The sequence below is a fragment of the Bufo bufo genome, chromosome 3 (genome assembly GCF_905171765.1).
Source record: "Bufo bufo chromosome 3, aBufBuf1.1, whole genome shotgun sequence".
Lineage (NCBI taxonomy): Eukaryota > Metazoa > Chordata > Amphibia > Anura > Bufonidae > Bufo > Bufo bufo.
The window spans coordinates 689,586,184-689,608,849 of record NC_053391.1 but is presented as its reverse complement, the minus strand read 5'-3'; the positions used below and the strand labels follow the sequence as shown (position 1 = coordinate 689,608,849).

Below are 22,666 nucleotides of genomic sequence, written 5' to 3'. Positions count from 1 at the left end.
CGGATCTGCAAAAAACGGAAGCCGCCCGTGTGCCTTCCCCAATTTGTGGAACGGGCGGCCCATTGTAGAAAATTTGATTTTTTGTACTCACCGTAAAATCCTTTTCTCGTAGTAGGCATTGGGGGACACAGCACCATGGGTATATGTCCAACTACCACTAGGAGGCACTAGACACAAAAAGTGTTGGTTCCTCCCCGTTGGGCTATACCCTCTCCACAGGCACAAGGCTATTCAGTTTGTACAAAAAGCAGTAGGAGAGAGAAAAAAAGCAAGGAACCAACAACTCCCGTACCAGGAAAGATCAAGAGACCAGCCCGGAAAATCGGAAGTAAAAACATAGGGTGGGATCTGTGTCCCCCAATGCCTACTACGAGAAAAGGATTTTACGGTGAGTACAAAAAATCCAATTTTCTCGTGCATGGCATTGGGGGACACAGCACCATGGGACGTCCCAAAGCAGTCCCCGAGGGTGGGAAAAGAACAGCCATGCCACCAGTTGGGTATACAGGTGCAGGAGAACCATGTGACCCAACAGTAGAAAACACGGAATGGGCAAGAGGTTCCATAACAAGGAAGAAACCTCAAGGAAGAATCAGAGAAGACTGTCAGCACCCCAGGAAAAATGCCTGGAAGAAAATCCCAAATGCAAGAAGGCGGCAAAAGGGAACACCGAGCTCAGCCAAGGGCTGGAGAAAAAATTAGGACAGCACCGCGTGTTGGGACTACCTAACGCTCTAAATTGTCTCAGACCCAAAGAGCAAAAAAAAAACTGTGGCCAACCCCTGACAGGCCAGGGGAGAAAGGAAACAAGGAAGTACTGGAAGCCAAACGAGTGAGTGAAGCAATAGCAAGGCTCACCTGTGAAGGGAGCAGGTCTCCCCTCACCGCAAGGCAGATGATGAAGTTATGCGCCCTATTTAAAAGGCGAAAACCCAAGTTGCTAGAGGAAACCGCCAACCCTTGGAGAAGGAGGGGGTTGTAGGTAAAAGCCAGGAAAAAAAGAGTAAGACCTGCGTCCCAAAAACAGGAGATGAGGCCCGAGCCTCGGAAAACAAGATATCACTGTGAAGCGTAAGACCAGAGGAAACTCTGGGCATGTGAAGCATCAGGGAAAAAAGGAACCAGATACAGGCCCAGGAAATCTCAGCAGGACACACTGGACTGAAAGACATGGAAGTAGAAGGAGAGTACTCCAACCGCCTAAGGAGGAAAGGTTCTACAACAGGAGGAGGTCCCTCCCGAAGGAGACCATACGGCGGAATTGCAAACCGTTGTGCTAAACCACTCAATACCAGGTACTTGACGTGGGAGGATGGGAAAAGAGACACGAATCCCAAGAAGACCACAAGGTTATTTGAACCCATAAAGGAAACAATCAACCCAGGCCCCGATCCCCCCAAAAAAACGATTGCCATGCAGAACCTGAGTGGTCAAATAAACGGGGACCAGGGACTCCAGAAGGAGTACCCGGGATGGGCTCACAAGGAACCAGGAGCTGAACCACCAGAAGACAACGCAAGCCAGAATATCCAGGAAAGGAGAGATGAAACTACCATAGGGGAAGGGACATTGGCCATGGACAACTACCCATTCCAAGAACAGTGACTAGCAAACTGTATACATTGTCCCAGAGAGGACAAGTACAGCAGCTCGGGATGTACCACTAAATTGACAGACATCCATATGCATAAGGAATGCAGAAGTCGCCATGAAAAAGCCGGGTGAGACTACACAGAAATGTAGAAACCAGCCGCGACCGGCGTACTGAAAACTCCCAGGGGGGAGAAGTACCTGACAGGTGCAAACGACGGCAAGGTCCAAGGGGACTGCCCCTCTGTCATGTAGTACAACTAAGCAGAGAATATAAGGGAATACCGAGAACACCTGGACCCAGAAGGAACTACGGGACCCTGTCCGATGCCAGAGCAACCAGCTGAAAAATTACCTACCAGGCAGGTGTGTGGCGCTCAGTGGTCCTGTCCCTGACCCGTCAGGGAGGACGTCCAGCGATGAAAAATGCTGATGACCCCAGAAGGATTCCATGTGGCAGAGGACATCCAGCGATGACCGAAAACTGCTGCAGCGGCTGATGCTCACCAGCTACGTGCCCCAACAAGGTAGAAGATCCAGTGGAGATCCCTGTACTCCACCAGGAATAGGCCACTCTGTAATAGGAAACAACGCGAGTACTCCTCTATAACATGGGGTAACGCGAAGCGCAGCAAACCGTAGTACCTTATAGAGATGGCAAGAGCAACCCTAGCACAAAGGCCAACAACCACCTGGCCATGGTGTAGGGAGCGTGGTTGTATGTGGACCACCCGCCAGATCAAAACAGATCAGCCATATACTGGAGCTACAATAAGTAGCACTAGACCGACAAGTGGGGGTTGGGCTGGCCCACCCCTGCCAGATATGGAAACCATGCACATGCAGAACCAGGATGGCCTGTTGTAGACAGTGCCCTGAGAAGTACAAGGAGACCATTGAGCACGACAGAAACGGAGTGGAGATGTATGGAAGAACCAAAAGGGTGAAACCAACATCCGCAGCACAGATTAGAACCTGGGGGCAGAAAGCACCCAGTAATACGGAAACTGTATGGGCCACAGATTGCACCATAGGGCCCAGCACCTAGAGTAATACAACCACACGCCTAAAATATAGGGAAAGTGGCTGCATGTCTAAGGAGAGTGGAAACATAGCCACAGAATCTGGGAATGCTACAGCATTTGGAGGGTACAGGTACTCAACCTGTAAAGTAGAAATATGGCTGCGTAGTGCAGAAAACGACCAGAAAGGTGTAATGGGTACAGCATCTGGAGATGGTAGAGGTACTACCTTTAAGATCGGAGCAATGTGGCCACATGGTGCACCCTAGAACCAGAGAGGTGCAACAGCTACCGCGTTAGCAATGGTACCTATATTCCGCCCGGGAAGGGGAAAATAGGGCCGCACGGTACCACAAAGAACAAGACAGGTGCACACTACAATCAGGTAGGTGAAATGGCAACTGAAGGAGGCCCTCTATTTCGCCTGAAAAAAAAAAAAGGGAAACAGGGCCGCATAGTACACCATAGAGCCAGACAGGTGTAACGGCTGCAGCATCAGAGACGGTGCAGGAACTCTACCTATGAAGGGAGTAAGATGGCTGTTTGGTGCACACTATGATGAGGTAGGTGCAATGACCACGGCAATTGGAGGAGGCCTCAATATCTCATCCGGTAAGGGAGAGAAAATGCCACATGGTACACCATAAAGCCAGACAGGAGCAACAGCTACAGCATCAGGAAATGGTGCAGGTACTCTACCTATGAAGGGACCAAGGTGGCAGCTTGGTGTCGACTAGAACCAGACAGAGGCAATTCTACGGCAATTGAAAGTGGCCTCTATATCTCGCCCGTAGGGAGAAATGTTGCCGCATGGAACACAATAGAGCCCGCCAGGGGTATTGGCTACAGCATCGGAGATGGTGTAGGTACTCTACCTAAGAAAGGGAGCAAAAAAGTCTGGGAACAGACAGGAGCAATTGCAACGGCAATTGAAGGCGGCCTGTATATCCCGCCCGGAAGGGAAAAATAGTGCCGCATGGAACACCATAGAGCCAGCCAGGAGTAATGGCTTCAGCATCTGGAGTAGGTGTAGGTACTCTACCTATGAAAAGGAGCAAGGCGGATGGAAACAGCCATATATAATTGCTTTTCCTTACCAACCAACAGGAGGCGCTTGCCAAGAACAGGGACCCCCTGTTATGAGGTAGAGTGGCGAACACCAGCACCAGGATGGGGACCCGGTGGAAACACTCTCAAATGTGTGGAGCATAGCCCCTGGTATAGGGGAACCAGGAAGGCTTGTCAGGTACAGCCTATGGCAGTGGTGCTGGTACCCCCCTGTTAAGGAGAAGGCGTACGTACCAGAGACACCAAGTAGGTGACTCATTATGCTAAACACGGGGATGGCTGCCTTACCTGTGCGGTTGAATACCTGTGCAGTCAGGGGAGCGCCATCCGAAAATCCACTAGAGGGGATACCAACCCTGGGTAGGAGAGGTTCCTCCGTGCACGTTAGTCTTGACCTCCCAGAGGCTTCTGTATGGAGGAAGACCGCCTGATGCTCTGTTCCGAGGGAATCGGTGCAGAGGTGTCCCTAGAGGCAACGGATGGGGTGACAGGAAAGGATTCGTCACCAGCCTCAGGCCTGTCCTGGGTGAGGACCCGAGGATGCCGAGGAGGGGTGGAATCCTGTTGAGACCACCCGAGGTTGTACTGTGAGCTACCCCTTGCCGGACCCGGTATCTGAGCATGCCTCATCTGCAGGGAGGACCCTGGGAGGGCATAGGTGGCCGCAATTGGATAGGTAGCGGTCCAGCGACTCCGCCAGGGATTGGGAGAGTCGGACAAGGTTCCCATGGCTTTGACAAAGAGGGAGACCATTCAGAAGGGACCTACACAAAAGGATTTGGTCAGGGGACACAATGGGGTCTGGAAAGAGGTTATGCACACAAGCAGGGACAGGCCGACCGCATGGCAGCCTTCGTAGACAGCGGACGCACATGAAAAGACGTGGCGATCCGAGGAGAGGCTGGGAGAGGAGACCCTCATAGAGCAGCCAGCAGAGGCTGTCATCTAACCTCAAGACCATAAGAGATACCTTGCTTATCTGGACCCGGATGCCATGTTCCCCAAAGAGGTGCTGCAGCAGCTATAGAGGCTGCAGGAGAAATGAAGCAATTGAGGAGGGGTGGGGGGGAACGACTTGAGTGATCCCTATGTACAGCATTAGCTGCCTTTTACATAGGACAATGACCTAAAGGGGGTCTGCAGTTCTTTTAAACTGAGGATCTATCCACTGGATAGATAACCCACGTTAGACCAGTAAAGGGTGGAGGAGATAGCTCCTCCCGAGGGCCGGGCGGGGTCAGAAAAGCCCGGGAAGCAAGGAGGAGGGGCCGGGAAGATCGCGGCCTAGCAGGCCCAAAAGCCGGGGCCTCGATTTATGAGGCGGCCGGGAATGGAGCGAATGGGGGCAGGACGAATCGCGGCCGACCGAGGGGCCTCCGGACCCACAAAACTAGGTGAGGAGGGTGGGGGGGGGAGCGACGCCTGGGGGTGGGCGGAACAGGGCAAACAGAGCACCTGGGAGCCGGGAACGGGCCATGGAAGATGAGGCCTAGTCCCTGCAAAAGCCGGGGACTAAAGTAGCGGGGAAGGCCCAGGAGAAGCGACGCCTGGACTGTGTGGCCAGGGAGGAGAGAAAAAACCAACCAAGGGGGAAGAGAAAGGTGGAGGAAGATGGAAGCTTCCCAGGACCCCCAGCTAAGGTGGATCCCACCCCCCTGGCCACAGGAGGGAACCTAACCCTGGGGCAGGGACAGGGGAATATACTCACCATCTGATGTCTTCAGGCGCCGCAGGGTCACCCCTTCGGCAGACTCAACACGGGAACCGTGGGAATGCCGGCAAGCCACTGCGGATGCAGTCTGTGGGGACTGGGTGACCGGCGATGGTACAGAAGTACGCGCCCGCAGGGGGGGGCAACTAAAGTGGAACACGATGGAGCCCCAGCCTGCAGCAGGTATAACGGTGGAGATCACCGAGACCTGCAGAAGAGAGAAAAAAAGAATAAAAAATAAACAGCAGGACCTGCAAAAAAACAGGACAGGTCTGCCTCCTACGGACACTAGACAAAAACTGAATAGCCTTGTGCCTGTGGAGAGGGTATAGCCCAACGGGGAGGAGCCAACACTTTTTGTGTCTAGTGCCTCCTAGTGGTAGTGTGACATATACCCATGGTGCTGTGTCCCCCAATGCCATGCACGAGAAATGCCTATTCTTGTCCGCAAAACGGACAAGAATAGGACATGTTATATTTTTTTTGCGGGGCCACGGAACGGAGCTACGGATGTGGACAGCACACGGAGTGCTGTCCACATCTTTTGCAGCCCCATTGAAGTGAATGGGTCCACATGCAAAAACTGCGGCTCTGATGCGGACCAAAACAGCGGTCTTGTGCATGAGGCCTTAATGGTTCAAATAGATGGAAGTGTGAGGGATTTAAAGACAAAAGATCATAGACAACGTTTTAATAGTGTTAGTATTTATTTCCACCTTGTATAGTGATCTCCTTTAGATCTGCTGTTGGCTTTGTGATTGATCTCTCATTTGTTCTGCAACCCCGCAGCAATACAATGAACATGTCAAAGACCTGAGTCAGCCGCTGATTGTGAACATCCCACGGAAAACCAAGCCGGGTGTCACGAATGGCGCTATTGTTTTGGTTCCTGAGTTATGTAGTATGACAGGTGAGCTGCTTTTATTTGCTGCACCCCATTATAATTCTCGTTTCACAGAATAAATTCGGCATCTGTGTTAGGCTACTTTCACACTAGCGCTTGATCGGATCCGTTCTGAACGGATCCGATCATATTAATGCAGACGGAGGCTCCGTTCAGTACGGATCCGTCTGCATTAATTACTTAGAAAAATTTCTAAGTGCGAAAGTAGCCTGAGCGGATCCGTTCAGACTTTCAATGTAAAGTCAATGGGGGACGGATCCGCTTGAAGATTGAGCCATATAGTGTCATCTTCAAGCGGATCCGTTCCCATTGACTTACATTGTAAGTCTGGACGGATCCGCACGCCTCCGCACGGCCAGGCGGACACCCGAACGCTGCAAGCAGCGTTCAGCTGTCCGCCTGGCCGTGCGGAGGCGAGCGGAGCGGAGGCTGAACGCCGCCAGACTGATGCAGTCTGAGCGGATCCGCATCCATTCAGACTGCATCAGGGCTGGACGGAAGCGTTCTGCTCCGCTCGTGAGCCCCTTCAAACGGAGCTCACGAGCGGACAGCAGAACGCTAGTGTGAAAGTAGCCTTACTAACTGTGCTTGCTTACAAAGAGGCAGGTACCTGTTACTTTGAAGCAACTGGGAATTGCAAACGTCAAAAAAAATCTCTTTGAAATTAAGGCTATACTATGGCTGTGTTCTAGAGTAAGAAACCTGCACAGCGTATGCCATCCCAATCTTCCCATCAGGCCAATGGAACCAGCCAGCACCAGGCTAGCCAACTGTGAACTGCGAGCAGAGGCCACAGGGTAGAACTGCCAACGGGGAGATGGCAAGATGTGGGCTTGGAAGCCTGGCTCAGCTCATGCAGTTCCTTCTCTCCTCTTCACAGTCTGTGGCCTTGTTAGTGTGCCTGGCTGGGAGCAGCGGTCTCTCCTGCCACCTTTATACAAGAACTAACTATAGTAAATGCCTTCTTTATTGTGTTCTGTTACCTTTTGACTCTTGCATCCCCAAAAATCACACTGTAAATTGAAGCTGCAGTGTAAAATGCTAGCAATATCATTTCTAATTGTAAATATAATTGAGTAAATCAGAAGTTTGAGTGAAATTCCACATCTGGTTGTTCAGAGGTATTAGCAATTTTTTGGTTTGCTAATGATTAATATTTTTGCAGAACTTAAAGGGAATCTGTCACTTGCTTTTACCATTTTAAACTGGCACCATCGCTATGTTGACTAAAGTACCTTATTTCCAGCAGTCTTCTTTTTACTTTATTTCGTTTTGTAGTTTTGATATAAAAGCGCTTTTTATGTTATGCTAATTAGGGTCAAAGGAGCCCAAAGGGGCGTTTTTTTCTCTCTCCGGGGCCCAGTGACGCCCCCCTGCAGTGCCCAGCCCGCCTTAATTTGAATTCAAAGGACTCCTCCTGATCATCAAATAACCTCCCACAGCCCCGGCAAACGGTTCCGCCCCCTCCCCACGTCATTGTCTACCTTATAGAAATGCCCCGTCCTTCTTCCTGTCTGCGGCCAGAAAACTCGCGCAGCCAACGGCCTGCGCGATCATCAACGTCCTGAGGGCAACAGCGCTCAGGTCACATCACTGGGCTCGGCGCATGCCCAGTGAGACTTTTGAGGCTGTTGCCCTCAGGAGGTTGATGATCGCGCAGGCCGCTGGCAGTTCTGCGCCTGCGCGAGTTTTCTGGCCGCAGACAGGAAGAAGGACGGGACATTTCTATAAGGTAGACTATGACGTGGGGAGGGGGCGGAACTGTTTGCCGGGGCTGTGGGAGGTTATTTGATGATCAGGAGGCGTTCTTGGGCACTGCAGGGGGGCGTCACTGGGCTCCGAGAGTGAAAAAAAACGCCCCTCTGGGCTCCTTGGACCCTAATTAGCATAACATAAAAAGCGCTTTTATATCAAAACTACAAAACGAAATAAAGTAAAAAGAAGACTGCTGGAAATAAGGTACTTTAGTCAACATAGCGATGGTGCCAGCTTAAAATGGTAAAAGCAGGTGACAGATTCCCTTTAAAGGGCTTCTGTCACCCCCACTAAACTTTTTTTTTTTTTTGCTTATAATCCCCACACTGCGATTTATGCCTACATAATCAAATTAATCATTTTGGTCCTGTAGATTTTGTTTAAAACATGCTTTTAAAATATGCAAATTACCTTGCTACCAGCAAGTAGGGCGGCTACTTGCTGGTAGCAGCCGCATCCTCCGATCCTAAAGACGCCCCCTCCGCATTGTGATTGACAGGGCCAGCGGACGGGATGTCTCTCTGCTGGCTCTGCCTGTTAGCATTCAAAATCTGGCCCTGCGCCGCGGCCGTACCTGTCTTCAATCGGCGCAGGCGCACTGAGAGGCGGCCGCTCGCTCGGCCGTTCCATCCTCAATGCGCCTGCGCCGATGATGTCACATCTACACCCGGCGCAGGCGCATTGAGGATGCAGCGAGCGGCCGCCTCTCAGTGCGCCTGCGCCGATTGAAGATAGGTACGGCCGCGGCGCAGGCGCCAGATTTTGAATGCTAACAGGCAGGGCCAGCAGAGAACGATTCCGTTCCCTGGCCATGTCAATCACAATGCGGAGGGGGCGTCTTTAGGATCGGAGGATGCGGCTACTATCAGCAAGTAGCCGCCCTACTTGCTGGTAGCAAGGTAATTTGCATATTTTAAAAGCATGTTTTAAACAAAATCTACAGGACCAAAATGATTAATTTGATTATGTAGGCATAAATCGCAGTGTGGGGATTCTAAGTAAGCAAAAAAAAAAAAAAAAAAAAAAAAAAAAAAGGTTTAGTGGGGTGACAGAAGCCCTTTAAGGCAACACCAGCATTTCTTTTCCTCTGTATTGCAGAGGCATTATGAAAGAGGGTCTTATGTATAAGCATTTCCTTCATAGGCTCGCTGGCATCTTGGTTACTTCTTCCCCTCTAATATGGTTCCTCTCATGCAGTCTTCTATTGACATCATGCCTGTGGCTTTGCTGAGAGGGTGTGTAGTCTCATCACACTGTCTAAAGCAGGCATCCTCAAACTGCGGCCCTCCAGCTGTTGTAAAACTACAACTCCCACAATGCCCTGCTGTAAGCTGATACCTGTAGGATGTTCGGGCATGCTGAGAGTTTGTCTTGCAACAGCTGGAAGGCCGCAGTTTGAGGATGCCTGGCTAAAGGCAGCAAGTAATAAGGGGCAGAAGTTGTATCTCACTGATCTATCTCGCGCTACAGAGTCTGTGTATCCTCTGATCCAGGATATTCTTATATGATGGAGCTTCAGCCTGCCTTTCCTTCCTCCTGCTAGTGATGGGTTTCTCCCTGTGAGCTTTTACAGGCAGGAGGCAAGAGATAGCAGTGTGAAGCTGTGTGTCAGGATGCACTGGAGATTCTGCACACAACACCCTGCGATAGTATAGATATGCAGTGCGAGTCAGGGGAGTTTTAGCTAATCATTGTATAGACTTTCTTACCATATCATTGCTCTCCTGGTCTCTTAGACGGAGCAGATATGATGGCAAGCCTCTATACATGAGGAGGCATGCAGAGGGACAAGGAGGGCAGAGCTGGGTGGGGAGGGGGAGGTGTCTCATTGCTGCCAGGAGAGATTTGATAGATGATGATGTAATCCTGTAGTTCACAGGAAGTTGGCAACACAGGAGAGGCTGACAACTAGTCTACATTGGAGAGAAAGCTCTGGACTGGTGGTCAGACTTGGGATCACATGACACAGCTTCCCATAATGAAAGGGATTGAAATGTATGGATTTGAGTGAACTGGGATGAAGTAGATTACACTGCTGGAATTTCTCGTGCATGACATTGGGGGACACAGCACCATGGGTATATGCCCAGCTGACACTAGAAACAAAAAAAAGTGTTGGCTTCATTCAGATGGGCTATACCCCTCTGCCAGAGCTGAGAGAGATCAGTCTTGTTCTAGTGTCCGTAGGAGGCAGACATGACTTGCTAACTGCTAATTTTTTATTTTTATTTTTTATTTTTATTTTTTCTCTTCTCTGCAGGCTTCGCCTGCTGCAGGGGTGGCTCCATCGTGTTCCACTTTAGTTGCCCACCTGCGGGCGCGTACTCGGGTACCTGGCAGCCACCCAGTCCCCAGTTGAAACACTGCATCTGCAGTGGAATTCTGGTGGACCCACGGTTCCGTGTTGAGTTCGCCGAGGGGGTGGTCACTGCTGCGCCTGAAGACATCGGAAGGTGAGTAGGGATCCGGATCCATGGCGGGGGACCCTGAGCCCCTCTCCCCCCTCCTCCTCCCTTTCTCTTCTTCCCCTCTCTCATGGGCCCTTGTGGCATGAGGCACATATGCTTCAGCAGCAATCCTGCTCAACCACCCTTCTCCCCTGCCGGTGTACCTGCAAAGGAGGGCCGTGCCTCGTTTTCTGGGTCCGACTCTTTGACCCTGGCAGTCGGAGCTTTATCCTCCTTAATGGGGTTCATTTTGGGCGTTTTTGCTGGCAGGGCGCCTTTTTTCACTGGGTGCTGTGTCCCTCCTGTCTCGCGGCTGCTTCCGGACTCCTCCCCGATCGCGGGCGTCCGTTCAGGGCCGCACTTTTTACTCTAGGCCCCGTCTTTTTCGGCCTACTGGCCGCAGGTCACGTGGGGCGGAGCTTTCCCTCCCGCCCACTCCTGGATTCCCGGACTCGTTTCTTGTCCCTCCCCTCCGTGGGAGGAGCCGTGGGAGAGTTTTTCTCTCCTCTCTCCAATCTTTCTCCAGCGCGGGCTTCTGTGGGGCGTTATCTTCGCCTGCTGCCGGCTCTTTTTCTCTCTCTGATGTTGGAGGACGCCGGTCGCCATCTTGCTGCTCCTTTCCTGCGCTGCGGCTGCTCTTCTTCTGGGACACAGCACCATTGGGTCTGGTAGGCAGCCCCCTGGCTGACTTCTTTCCTTGCAGGCTCCATCATAAGCCCACATGTCTTCTTCTGGTCGGGACCCCACTCCCCCTGCTGGGATCTCTCCTCATTATGCATGTTCGCTTTGTAGTAAGAAGTTTCCATGCGGCCAGTCTAATCCCCTCTGCACACAGTGCCTTGATCCCAGGCCGCCCCCGCCGGGTCGGTTTTTCCAGAATGGGCTGCTACCCTGTCCCAGGCCATAGGGAACCTTGCCAGCCTCTCCCAATCCCTGGCGCAGTCTCTGGACCGTTTGCCCGCTCAGATTGCGGCCGCCTCTAGCAGAGACTCTCCCCCCGGGGACATCCGTTCTCGTTCTGGCACTCGGTCCCGTAAGCAACCTTGTAGAGTCTCGGCCGGGTCCCACTCTTCTTCAGCTTCCTTGGATCACTCCTTGGATAAGTCTGAGACGGGCGAGATTTCCTCTTCAGCCGTTTCCGCCGCTCTTGGGGACTCTTCTGATTCTGAATCAGTGCAGTGCTCGGCGATGTCTGCGGCCATACAGGATCTCATTAAAGCTGTCCGGGACGTGCTCCATGTGCAGGACGACCCTTCGTCCTCCTCCCAGGAGTCTGTTTCCTTCCGCCGTTCCAGACGCTCCGCTGTGGTTTCCCTAATCACGCGGATCTTGACGCACTTCTGGCTAAGGAGTGGCGTCACCCTGATCGGCGCCTTCACCTTACCAAGGCCTCGGATGTCCCTTATCCCTTTGCTGAGGAATCCGTCAACCTCTGGACCGTTCTTCCTCAGGTAGATCCTCAGGTGGCACGCTTGACAAAGGCCACTACCCTTCCCCTGGCTGACGCGGCTTCCTTGTTGGATCCCGCTGACAAGCGGGTCGACTCCTTGGCCAAGTCCGTCTTTGTAGCAGCGGGTGCTGCCATCCGCCCTGCCTTCGCCGCTTCCTGGGTGGCCAAGGCCTGCACGATCTGGGCCAAGCAGCTCGCCTTTCAAAATATTTTGTGTGGAGGACGCTTGGGTTCTGGAGGTGGTCTCTTCCGGATACAAGATCGAATTTTCCGGTCCTCCGTCGGGACGGTTCTTCATGACGTCGCCCCCCCCCCCCCAAGTCCCCCGCCAGGGCAGACGAGTTTTTTCGGGCCATTTGTTCCCTGCGCTCGCTAGGGGTCATCGTTCCGGTTCCGGAATCGGAACGCTTTCAGGGGTTCTACTCGAACCTGTTTACGGTTCCCAAGAAGAACGATTCGCTCTGCCCAATCCTGGACCTGACGGCGCTCAATCACTTCGTCCGTGTCCGTCATTTTCGAATGGAATCCCTCCGGTAGGTGATTGCTTCCCTGGAGGCGGACGAGTTCCTGTCGTCCATAGACATTCAAGACGCTTATCTACACGTCCCCATTGCCCTCTCCCACCAAAGGTTCCTTTGCTTCGCGGTGGGTTCTCTTCATTTTCAGTTCGTCGCCCTGCCCTTCGGCCTGGCCTCTGCCCCGAGGGTTTTCACAAAGGTGCTGGCGCCTCTCGTGGCACTTCTCCGTGCCAGGGGGGTCGCATTGGTGCCTTATCTGGACGACCTTCTGATCCGGGCTCCATCATTGGAGGAAAACCGGTCCAGCCTACGCATCACCCTCTCGGCTCTTCCCCAATTCGGGTGGCTCATCAACCACTCCAAGTCCTCTCTCCTCCCATGCCGGAGGATGCCCTTTCTGGGCATGATCTTCGACACTCGCCTCAGGCGGGTTTACCTTCCCCCAGAGAAGATTGCCTCTCTTCAGGCGGGGGTGACTCGTCTCCCCGACCCGTCCCCCTTGACCATCATTATGTGTATGCGTGTCCTGGGCAGGATGGTGGCCTCCTTCGAGGCCATTCCCTATTCCCAGTTCCACTCTCGGGACCTTCAGTTGTTCATCCTATCCAGGTGGGACAAGTCCCCGGCAGGCCTCGATCGCCGGACCCGTCTCCCTCCCAAGCTTTGCCAGGATCTCTCCTGGTGGCTGAATCCTCGGACGGTGTCCCTGGGCCGGTCTTTACTTCCCCCCAGTTGGAGGGTGATCACCACAGATGCCAGCCTCTCGGGTTGGGGGGCGGTCTTCGAGTCCCTCGCTGTCCAGGGTCTTTGGTCTGTTCAGGAGTCTTCCCTGCAGATCAACGTCCTCGAACTCAGGGCGATTTTCCTGGCACTGTCTCATTGGACTTCCCGCCTCCGCGGTCTCCCGATTCGGGTTCAGACGGACAATTCCACCGCCGTGGCCTATCTGATCCACCAAGGGGGCACCAGGAGTGTGATAGCCCTTCAGGAAGCCTCCCGTATCCTGCGGTGGGCGGAGCAGCACGTTCCGGTCCTCTCCGCCGTACACATTCCCGGGGTTGACAATTGGGCGGCAGACTTTTTCAGTCGTCAGCTCGTAGATCCGGGTGAATGGTCTCTCCACCCAGAGGTGTTCCTCCAACTTTGTCACCGTTAGGGAACTCCGGACGCGGAGCTCTTCGCATCGTGCCTCAACCACAGGCTCCCGTGCTATGTTGCGCGGTCCAGGGACCCTCAGGCTCTCGCGGTCGACTTCCTAGTTCTGCCTTGGTCTCAGTTCGACCTTCTGTATCTTTTCCCCCCCATCCCTCTCCTTCCCCGAGTACTCAAGCTTCTCAAGGCAGCCCAAGTTCCGGCGATGGTGGCTCCGGTTTGGCCCCGCAGGGCGTGGTACGTGGATCTGGTGCTTCTGCTCGCCAACGTCCCGTGTCGACTTCTTCCGCGCCACGATCTCCTTTCCCAGGGCCCTCTGTTCCACCCGAATTTACCTCAGCTTCGTTTGACGGCGTGGCTGTTGAGACCGCTGTCCTGAAGTCCCGTGGTCTCTCATACTCGGTCATATAGACGATGCTTCACGCTCGCAAGCCCCAGTCGGCCCGCTTTAACTATTGGACCTGGAGAGCGTATTTTGCCTGGTGCGAATCTGGTTGTTTTCGCCCTTTCCGCTTCTCTGTCCCTAACATTCTGGCCTTCCTTCAGGCCGGATTTGATAAGGGTCTTCGCCTGGCTTCTCTCAGGGGGCAGATTTCTGCCCTATCGGTCCTCTTCTAGCGTCCTGTGGCCTCGCGGGCCCAGGTTAAGACTCTTCTCCAGGGTGTTGCTCGCCGAGCCCCTCCCTTTCGCTTTCCGGTGGAGCTATGGGACCTGGACCTCGTCCTGGACGCCCTTCAGTCTTCGCCCTTTGAGCTCTTGGCAGAGATCTCTCTGGTGTTTGTCTCGTTTAAGGTGGCCTTCCTCGTGGCTGTCACCTCCATCCGCCGGGTTTCCGAGCTTGCGGCGCTTTCTTGCCGTTCGCCTTTCCTGGTGTTTCATCAGGACAAGGTGGTCCTGCGTCCTGTTCCCTCCTTTATCCCAAAGGTGGTTTCCTCATTTCATATTAATGAGGAGATTGTCCTTCCTTCCTTCTGCCCCAATCCTTCTCACTCTTGGGAGAAATCCCTCCATTGCCTGGATGTGGTTCGAGCTCTTCGCCTGTATCTTCGCCTCACGGAACCCTTCCGTCGTTCGGACTCTCTTTTTGTGGTCCCGGCGGGCCCTCGTAAAGGTTTGCCTGCCTCCAAGGCCACCATTTCTCGCTGGGTTCGGTCGGCCGTCAAGGAGGCCTATGTCGCGAAGGGGCGGGCTCCCCCTTCCATTTTGACCGCACATTCGACTTAGGGCGGTTGGGGCTTCTTGGGTGGTGCGTCATCGGGCATTAGCTTCTCAGGTCTGCCGTGCCGCCACCTGGGCGTCGGTTCACACTTTTTCTAAGTTCTACCATATTCATTCCTTGGCTTCTGCCGATGCCAGTCTGGGACGCAAGGTTCTGCAAGCGGCTATGGTTTATATTGGTTGCATGGCGCTTTTATCTTGTTTCCCTCCCTCGGGGACTGCTTTGGGACGTCCCATGGTGCTGTGTCCCCCCAATGCCATGCACGAGAAAATTGGATTTTTTGTACTCAACGTAAAATCCTTTTCTCGTAGTAGGCATTGGGGGGACACAGATCCCACCCTTCTTGAGTTTCTTCTTTTAAAGTTCCGGCTTTTGCCTGGTTTGGTTGTCGGGTTTTCCCCGTTGAAGACGTGTTGGCTTTTCAGTTTTTTTATTCAGGTGTGGCTTTCCTACTGCTTTTGTACCGACTGATCTCTCTCGGCTCTGGCAGAGGGGTATAGCCCATCTGGGTGGAGCCAACACTTTTTTTGTTTCTAGTGTCAGCCTCCTAGTGGCAGCTGGGCATATACCCATGGTGCTGTGTCCCCCAATGACTACTACGAGAAAAGGATTTCACGGCGAGTACAAAAAATCCATTTATTGCTGCTCAGTTGGCATTATACGTCAAATCTGGAGTGCTAGCAAATAAAATGTCAGCAATTCAAAAAGTCAATTTTGGGATCGCTTATAAGCTGCAGTGGCTCCTGCTGTGGATTCCTCAGCCGGAGGGCTCATGCACACGAACGTATTTTCTTTCCGTGTCCGTTCCGTGCGGAACCATTCATTTCAATGGGTCCGCAAAAAAAGGAAGTTACTCAGTGTGCATTCTGTTTCCTTATGTCTGTATTTCCGTTCTGCAAGAAAATAGAACATGTCCTATTATCGTTCATACTGCGGACAAGGATAGGACTGTTCCCTTAGGGGCCAGCTGTTCTGTTCCGCAAAATACGGAATGCACGCGGATATCATTCATTTTACATACACATTACAAAATACATACGAGCGTGTGCATGAGTCCTGACACTGTATTCCATGGGCACTCATTCATTAGAATGGCTGCAGATCAGTAGTATGTTGCATAAAATTAAGTGAATCTGCTGAACCTATATCACAGAAATGCTGTATTATAGACGTGAATAAACCGTGCTACAGATAGGCTTCACAGAGGGCATGGAAATTAAAACATATCCTTTACATGGCTCTATAGCACACCTGTACATGAATGTAATGGTACCTTTTTTTATTGCAGAAGCAGGAAAAAGCAGTTTAATTCATATGCAAATTAGCGCTTGCAAGTGCCATGGGGCGGCGTTCAGTGTGTAGGAGCGCAGGCTGCTCTGCCTTCTTTCATGGTTACTCCTCCCCAGCCTCTGCCTTTACCTGCCCTCCTATTGCCTTGTGTCATCCCTAGGTCCGGCCGAGATCCCGTGCCTGCACACTGCGATGCCCATTGTAGGCACAGCATTGATTTAGCTAGTGCGCGTGCGCCGGCCCGGCGAAGAAGTGCGCAGGCGCAGGAACTCTGGAGGGTGGGCAAAGGAAGAGGCTGGGGAGGAGTAACGCTGAAAGAAGCCAGAGCAGCCTGGGCTCCTGCACACTGAACGCCGCCCCATGACACTAGCGACTGCTCATTTGCAAGGTGTAAAGAAAGGTGTAAAGAAAATAACAAAGGTACCATTATAATAATGTGCATGTAGGCGCCATGTAGGCGCTGTATATGGTCAAATAGTGGTGACAGACTCCCTTTAATTTATCTTAATTCAAAAAGCCACAGATATTGAATGGCAATAAAAACATTTAAATTGAGCTAAAAACCATATGAAATAAGAGGGGGGTGGGTGGAGCACAAGGCAGAGGAGGTATTAGAGTGGTAGAGGGAGCTATAAAGAGGGAGGGTGGAACTATTGTTCAATCCCCCCAGGTGACTGGGATTTGAATCTGTAGATCCATGTTTGCAGATTCTGTACCTAAACTCACGGCAGTAGGTCTTGTCGATATAATCAAAAGGGCAGGGTCACTGACATCGATATTCCACCCGTCTTGTTTTACAGTTAAGGCTTCTTTCACACTGGCGTTAGGATTGTCAGCTGTATTAACGCTAACAAACGCTGCAGTTTTTATCCAGCCGCCTCTCTGCATGTTTGCCGTGCTGTGGCCGCATCTCCGACCCGTCCCCATCATAGTGAATGAGGCCGGAGCGGACTTCCAGTGGCACATGTGTGCTAGCGTTAGTACAGATCCGGCAGAGTAACAACCTGCTAGAAAATCCTAACGCTAATGTGAAAGAAGTCTAACATAGTCCCTGATGTTATAAATTTGTTTTGTTACAGAGGAGGCATTGGTTTTAATGACTAAGACATAGTCACATGCTTTGCATGAACAGCAATAATAATATTATAATACATACCAAGGCGTCGTGATCAAGCCACGTACCAGACCCTATTGGGCGGGCATAGTGGCTTTGAACCAGCCTATCCCCTAGACTCCTAACCCTTCAGTATGTGATGCTTGGGTGATGTGGAATAGCATCGGAGAGATCAGGGCCCATTAAAAGAATGGGCCAGTATTTATTGATTATCTTTCTGGTCTGTCCGTCTGCTGCATCCTAAGTGGAAATAAGCCTGATCGCTCTCTAGTCAGTTGTGGGGTCTTTTGGGGATGATCACCTAATTGCGGGGATTACTGGATTTAGTAAGGTGTCGTCCAGATGGGTCCATCCCCTTTGTCTATTAGGATCACATTTTCTGTAGTGCACCAGTCATAACCCTGCTGAATGCTCGGCAGGATGCAGGCCCCATTTGCAGAAACCCATATTCACATCATTTTCACAGGTCTGACTGACAGAATGCGAAGCGATTTCAACGTCATGAAAGATCTCGCCGTTCACACCCGCCTACCGCCAGACCAGAGGGAACAGCAAGTGGCGAAGTTCCTGAACTACATCCACAAGTAAGTGGCCTGGTGTGTGGTGAGCTGGGTGCCTGCCACGATCTGCCATATCCCTGTTGAGGTCACTGGCCTTTCTATAGGAACAGCAAGTTGGAGTTTTTTTATTTATTTATTTTTTATTATAATCTTTTTATTGTAATTTGCAAATTACAGTACATATAAATAAAAGGTAAAACAAAAATATATATAAATAACTTAACATTAATAAGACACAGGTGTAACATATACGCACGTATTTTATAAATATTTTAAATATTTAGTTTCCCTAGGGAGAGTTTACATCATTATTTTATTTTTTTACATTGTACCATTCTGTGTCTTGGAATGGAGTCATCAGATTTTCTATTTCGTGAGTTCAGTAAGTGTGGTTCAATAAAAGTTTTCCATTTTTTTTAAGTATGTATTTTTTTAAGTATGTATTTTTTTCTTTGTCATTTAAAGCATCTATCCTCTCCATGCACATCGTGTATTTCATTTGAGATGTTACTTTTGTAGTTGTGGGGGTTGTCTGGTGTATCCAGGAGTTCATGATGCATCTTTTAGCTACTAATAGTACGGCATGGATTATTTGTGGAATTTGTGATGTTTGATTTTCTCGCCCAGTTTCCTTGGGGGACACAGAAGACCTTGGGTATAGCTCTGCTCCCTAGGAGGCGTGACACTAAGTGAAAACTGTTAAGCCCCTCCTCCACAGCTATACCCTCAGCCTGGAGAGAGAGACTGCCAGTTTTTGCTTAGTGTCCAAGGAGGCAAGACACTCCCTGCTCTGCAGGGCTGTTTTCTCCTTGTTTAAATTTTTGATTTTTACTTTTTTCTTTTCTTTTTGTTCCAGATCATCAGGGACAACAGAGACGCACTAGACCTCTCTGTTTCTCCCGGGGTTGAGCTGCGCCAGTGCCGGTCACCCGCACTGCTGCCTCCCCCACAGAAGGCAAGGTGGATCAGGGCAGCCTCGCTCCCCTACATCCCGCCAGCGCAAGGGTCGCCCGCACGCCAAGTCCCTCTTCCAGCGTCCTGCCACTACGGTGCCAGTAGCTGAAGGGGCGACCCTGCTGGAATGGACCGAGGGTGAAGACGGCTATGGTGAGAGATTGGCTTCTCCAGCCCTACGTCCCCCACCCTGGTCTCCTGCGTGCCTGACCCCCATACTGGGCCTCTGGTCCCCTGCCGGATCTACGCTGGCCCCTGGGCTGCCGCAGAGCGGCAATCTCCTTCTGCCTCCCCCCCCCCCCCCCCCCCCTGCCTGGCTCCATAGGACATGCAGCCAGTGGCTGTCTCCCCTCAGCACGGGCACCTGGTCTCTGGGTCCATTCCCCCCCCTCCCCAATCACCTCCTTACCGGAGTGTTGCAGAGGCGGTGAACCCAAGGCCTGAGGTCACCCAAGGCCTGAGGTCCGCTCCTGACGGGGGGGGGGGGGGGGGCGCTCTGTGGAGTAAGTCCTCGCCTCCGGCCGGCATTGGTATTCCGGTGCGGCAGGGCGCCGCAAAAATCTTATCCCATGCTCCGCGGCCTGCTAGGCCGCCATTCTGGGCCCCTGACTCTTCCGGCCGGCGGGGTGGGCTCACGCGGCCGGCTTTGGCCTTGACTTTTATGCCCCAGCAGACCGTCGGTGCCGGTCGGTGGGGCTCCGCAAATTTTGGCCCAGGCTTCGGCCTGCTGGGCCGCAATTCCGACCGGCCCGCGGGGTGGGCACCCACTGCCGGTTTGATGCGCCACTCCGCCACAGGTCCCGGCGGTACATGCCGGGGGCCGCAAATTTTGTCCCCGGCTTCACGGCCTGCTAGGCCGCAAAATTCCGGCCTCTGGTGGAGGGGGCGGGAACTTCTCCAGGCGCCGGGAGGTTCCTCCGCCCCCCCAGGGAATCGCAGCGCCGCCCTCAAAGCCGGATCCCTGTTAACCCTTTGGGTACAGGCCGGCTCCCAATAGACCTGTATGGTTGGCCCCCCTTTTTCCTGATAATCTGTGTCCCTATATGGTGGCCCCCTTTAGCCTCAGAGAGGCTGTGTTTTAAAATAAAAAATTATATATATAATATTAGGCGGGATACTGCACTCTCCCTGGCTGCCGGCTGGCCATGTGCATGGCCCCCTTTTAGGCGGAATACTGCACCTTCACCGGATACGGTGCTGGCCATGTGCATGACCCCCTTCCTTAGGCGGAACGCTGCACTCTCACTGGATTCACTGCCGGCCATGTGCGTGACCCCCTTCTCTAGGCGGAACGCTGCACTCTCACTGGATTCACTGCCGGCCATGTGCGTGACCCCCTTCCATGGGCGGAACGCAGCGCTCTCACTGGATTTGCTGTCGGCCATGTGCGTGACCCCCTTCTCTAGGCGGAACGCTACACTCTCACTGGATCTGTTGCCGATCATGTGCATGACCCCCCCTTTTTAGGCGGAATACTGCACTCTCACCGGATACGGTACTGGCTTGTGCACGACCCCCTTCCATAGGCGGAATGCTGCACTCTCACTGATGTGCTATGATGTACTTATGTACTATGTTACTATGCTGCACTCTAGGCGGTATGCTGCACTCTCATTGGATTCGCTGCTGGCCTTGGGTATGCCTCCTTCCCTCAGGCAGCATACATACATCCCTCTGTCTGTGGTTGTTTTTTCGCAGGTACGTTGCTGGCCATGTGCATGTATCCCATACATGGCGGGGTGCTTGCACTCTCGCTGGACCGTTGTCGGCCATATGCATGACCCCTCTTCCGTGGGCGGTGTACGCACTCTCCCTGGATTCGCTGCCAGCCATGGGCATGCCTTCCTTCCTTCCTCAGGTGTCATACACACATTCTCACTGACTGTGTTTGTCTCTCACCAGTACGTTGCTGGCCATGTGTATGACTCCCATACATGGCGGGGTGCTCGCACTCTCCCTGGATGAGATGCTGGCCATGTGCATTACCCTCCCTTTTTTCTGGGCGGCATGCTACACTCTCACCGGATACGTTGCTGGCCATGAACATGACCCTCTAACATGGGTGGAACGCTTGCACTCCCATTGGATACGGTGCTGGCCTTGTGCGTGACCACCCCTCATTCCATGGGCAGATTTTGGCACGCTTATGAGATTCACGACTGTCCTTGTATGGCTGTGCTGGACTTGTACATGTCCCCCTTCATTGGCAGAGTAGTTGCACTCTCGCTAAGTTCAGTGTTGGGTGTATTATTGCACACTCGCTTAATGCTAGGATAACCCTGTGCATGTTCCCCTTTCACTAGGTGGACCTCCTGCGTTCATGCTGAATTATAGGGTATGTCTTGCTTCTCTGAAGTAGGTACGGCCCTAGGCATCACTCCCTTTTGGGACCGGCCTTTGCACTCTTGCCGACTGCAGTTTGCCAGGTACAATTCCCCCTTTCGGGGCGGACTGCTTGCGTTCCATCGCATGCTATACTAGGCTTGTGCATAACTCCCTTTCAGGTTGCACCTTGCAATTCCGTACATGCTTTGGCACTCTGTGGCGAGCCCCCTTCTTTCGCTGAAGTAACCTTTTTGCAGTGAGCGGACGTTCTTGTGCGTTGTTTGGGCTGTGTATGCCTTCTCCTCCTGTAGGTGGGTTGGCCTTCTCACTGCTTACGGGGCTGCTCGTACGTATGCCTCACCTGCTTCCTGCGGCATACTTTTGTTTTCTTGGGATACGATGCTTGCCGCAAGCCTTGCACTCGTCTCTAAGGAGTTCATTCTGTCCACCTGACCCGGACGGGCTCTACTTGCTCTCTGCTGCACGGAGCTTGGTGGTACTCATTCATTTAGTTGCCCCTTCATCCCAGGGAGTGTTCGTGGTTCCTAGATGCGTGCCCATTCGTCCTTCCGCGGCATTGCTTCCCTGTGCTAGTGGTCACATGGTCGAGAGTGCTGTTGTCTGCAGCGCCCCTCGAATTCTTCGTTGGCTCTGGCAGGACTGCGGTTCCCTTGCCTGCTGCAATTTCCTCCTCTTCGGATGCAGTGTGGTATGAGTCCTTCCTCTTGGCGCCTCTACGCTTCAGTCTGATCTGCTATTAGGTGCGGGCCGCTTTTCTCGGGAAGGTCACCCAAATTCTCTTGGGTGCTCGATTACCCAGGTCCGGAGGACTTCCACCTTGGGTTCTTCAGGGTATTCGCCTTCTGCGAGGCGGTGAACCGGGCATCTCACAGCGTAGCAGGGTTCTGCTTTTGAGCTGCCCTATGACTTTCCTGTTGCCCACTCCTCCTTTCGTTTGGAGGGTGTTATGCCGGCCTCTGTCTCGACTACCATTATCTCGCCGTCTCTGTTTGGCTCCCGCTCGGTACAGATCACTCCGATGTGGCTTCTGCCCCGCCAGACTTCAGAGGCTGTTCCTTCACTGTCCTCCCCTTCTGGGGAGAGCATGGTTGTTCATGTGGATGGTTCCGGTGTTTCCCTTTGGCCTCGTACTGTCTCCTTTGTTCACACTGGCTGTATTAGCTGTGTGCCTATTTACCGAGTCTACCGCGTTTCTGTCCTCCCGCTGAGAGCAGATTGCGTGGTCCATTCTAAGTCAATGGTCCTACTGTAGACTTACCTTCTCGGTAACTTGGGGGGACTACCTTTCGGTCCAGATTGTCCTTTGATCTCCCACACCGGGACTGTAGAACATGGCTACATCAGCATGGACTATAGCCTGTCTTGTCCTGGCATCTGGCGGATGCTGGGCGGACCCTTTGGTTCCTTTCCGTCTGTCCTTCTGCTCCCCCACTCGGGTGAATAGGGACAACGTTGCTCGGGGGCCGACGGGACCAGTTTTGTCGACCCTTCTGCCCGTGTTACTGGCCTGCGCCTGATCACATTGGGTTTTCGCCCGCTTGCCAGGCGACTCCAGCGGGTTCGCTA

At 52.7% G+C, this 22,666-nt stretch overlaps 1 protein-coding gene across 1 annotated transcript in view; it reads left to right on the top strand.

The window, feature by feature from the left end:
• The window catches only part of PIWIL1 (piwi like RNA-mediated gene silencing 1), a 135,604-nt gene that overhangs the window by 27,712 nt on the left and 85,226 nt on the right, over positions 1-22,666 (top strand). The window contains exons 9-10 of the mRNA XM_040422529.1: positions 6,181-6,301; positions 17,707-17,824. Of these exons, the coding sequence (XP_040278463.1) occupies positions 6,181-6,301; positions 17,707-17,824 (239 nt within the window). The remainder of the gene's footprint in view (positions 1-6,180; positions 6,302-17,706; positions 17,825-22,666) is intronic.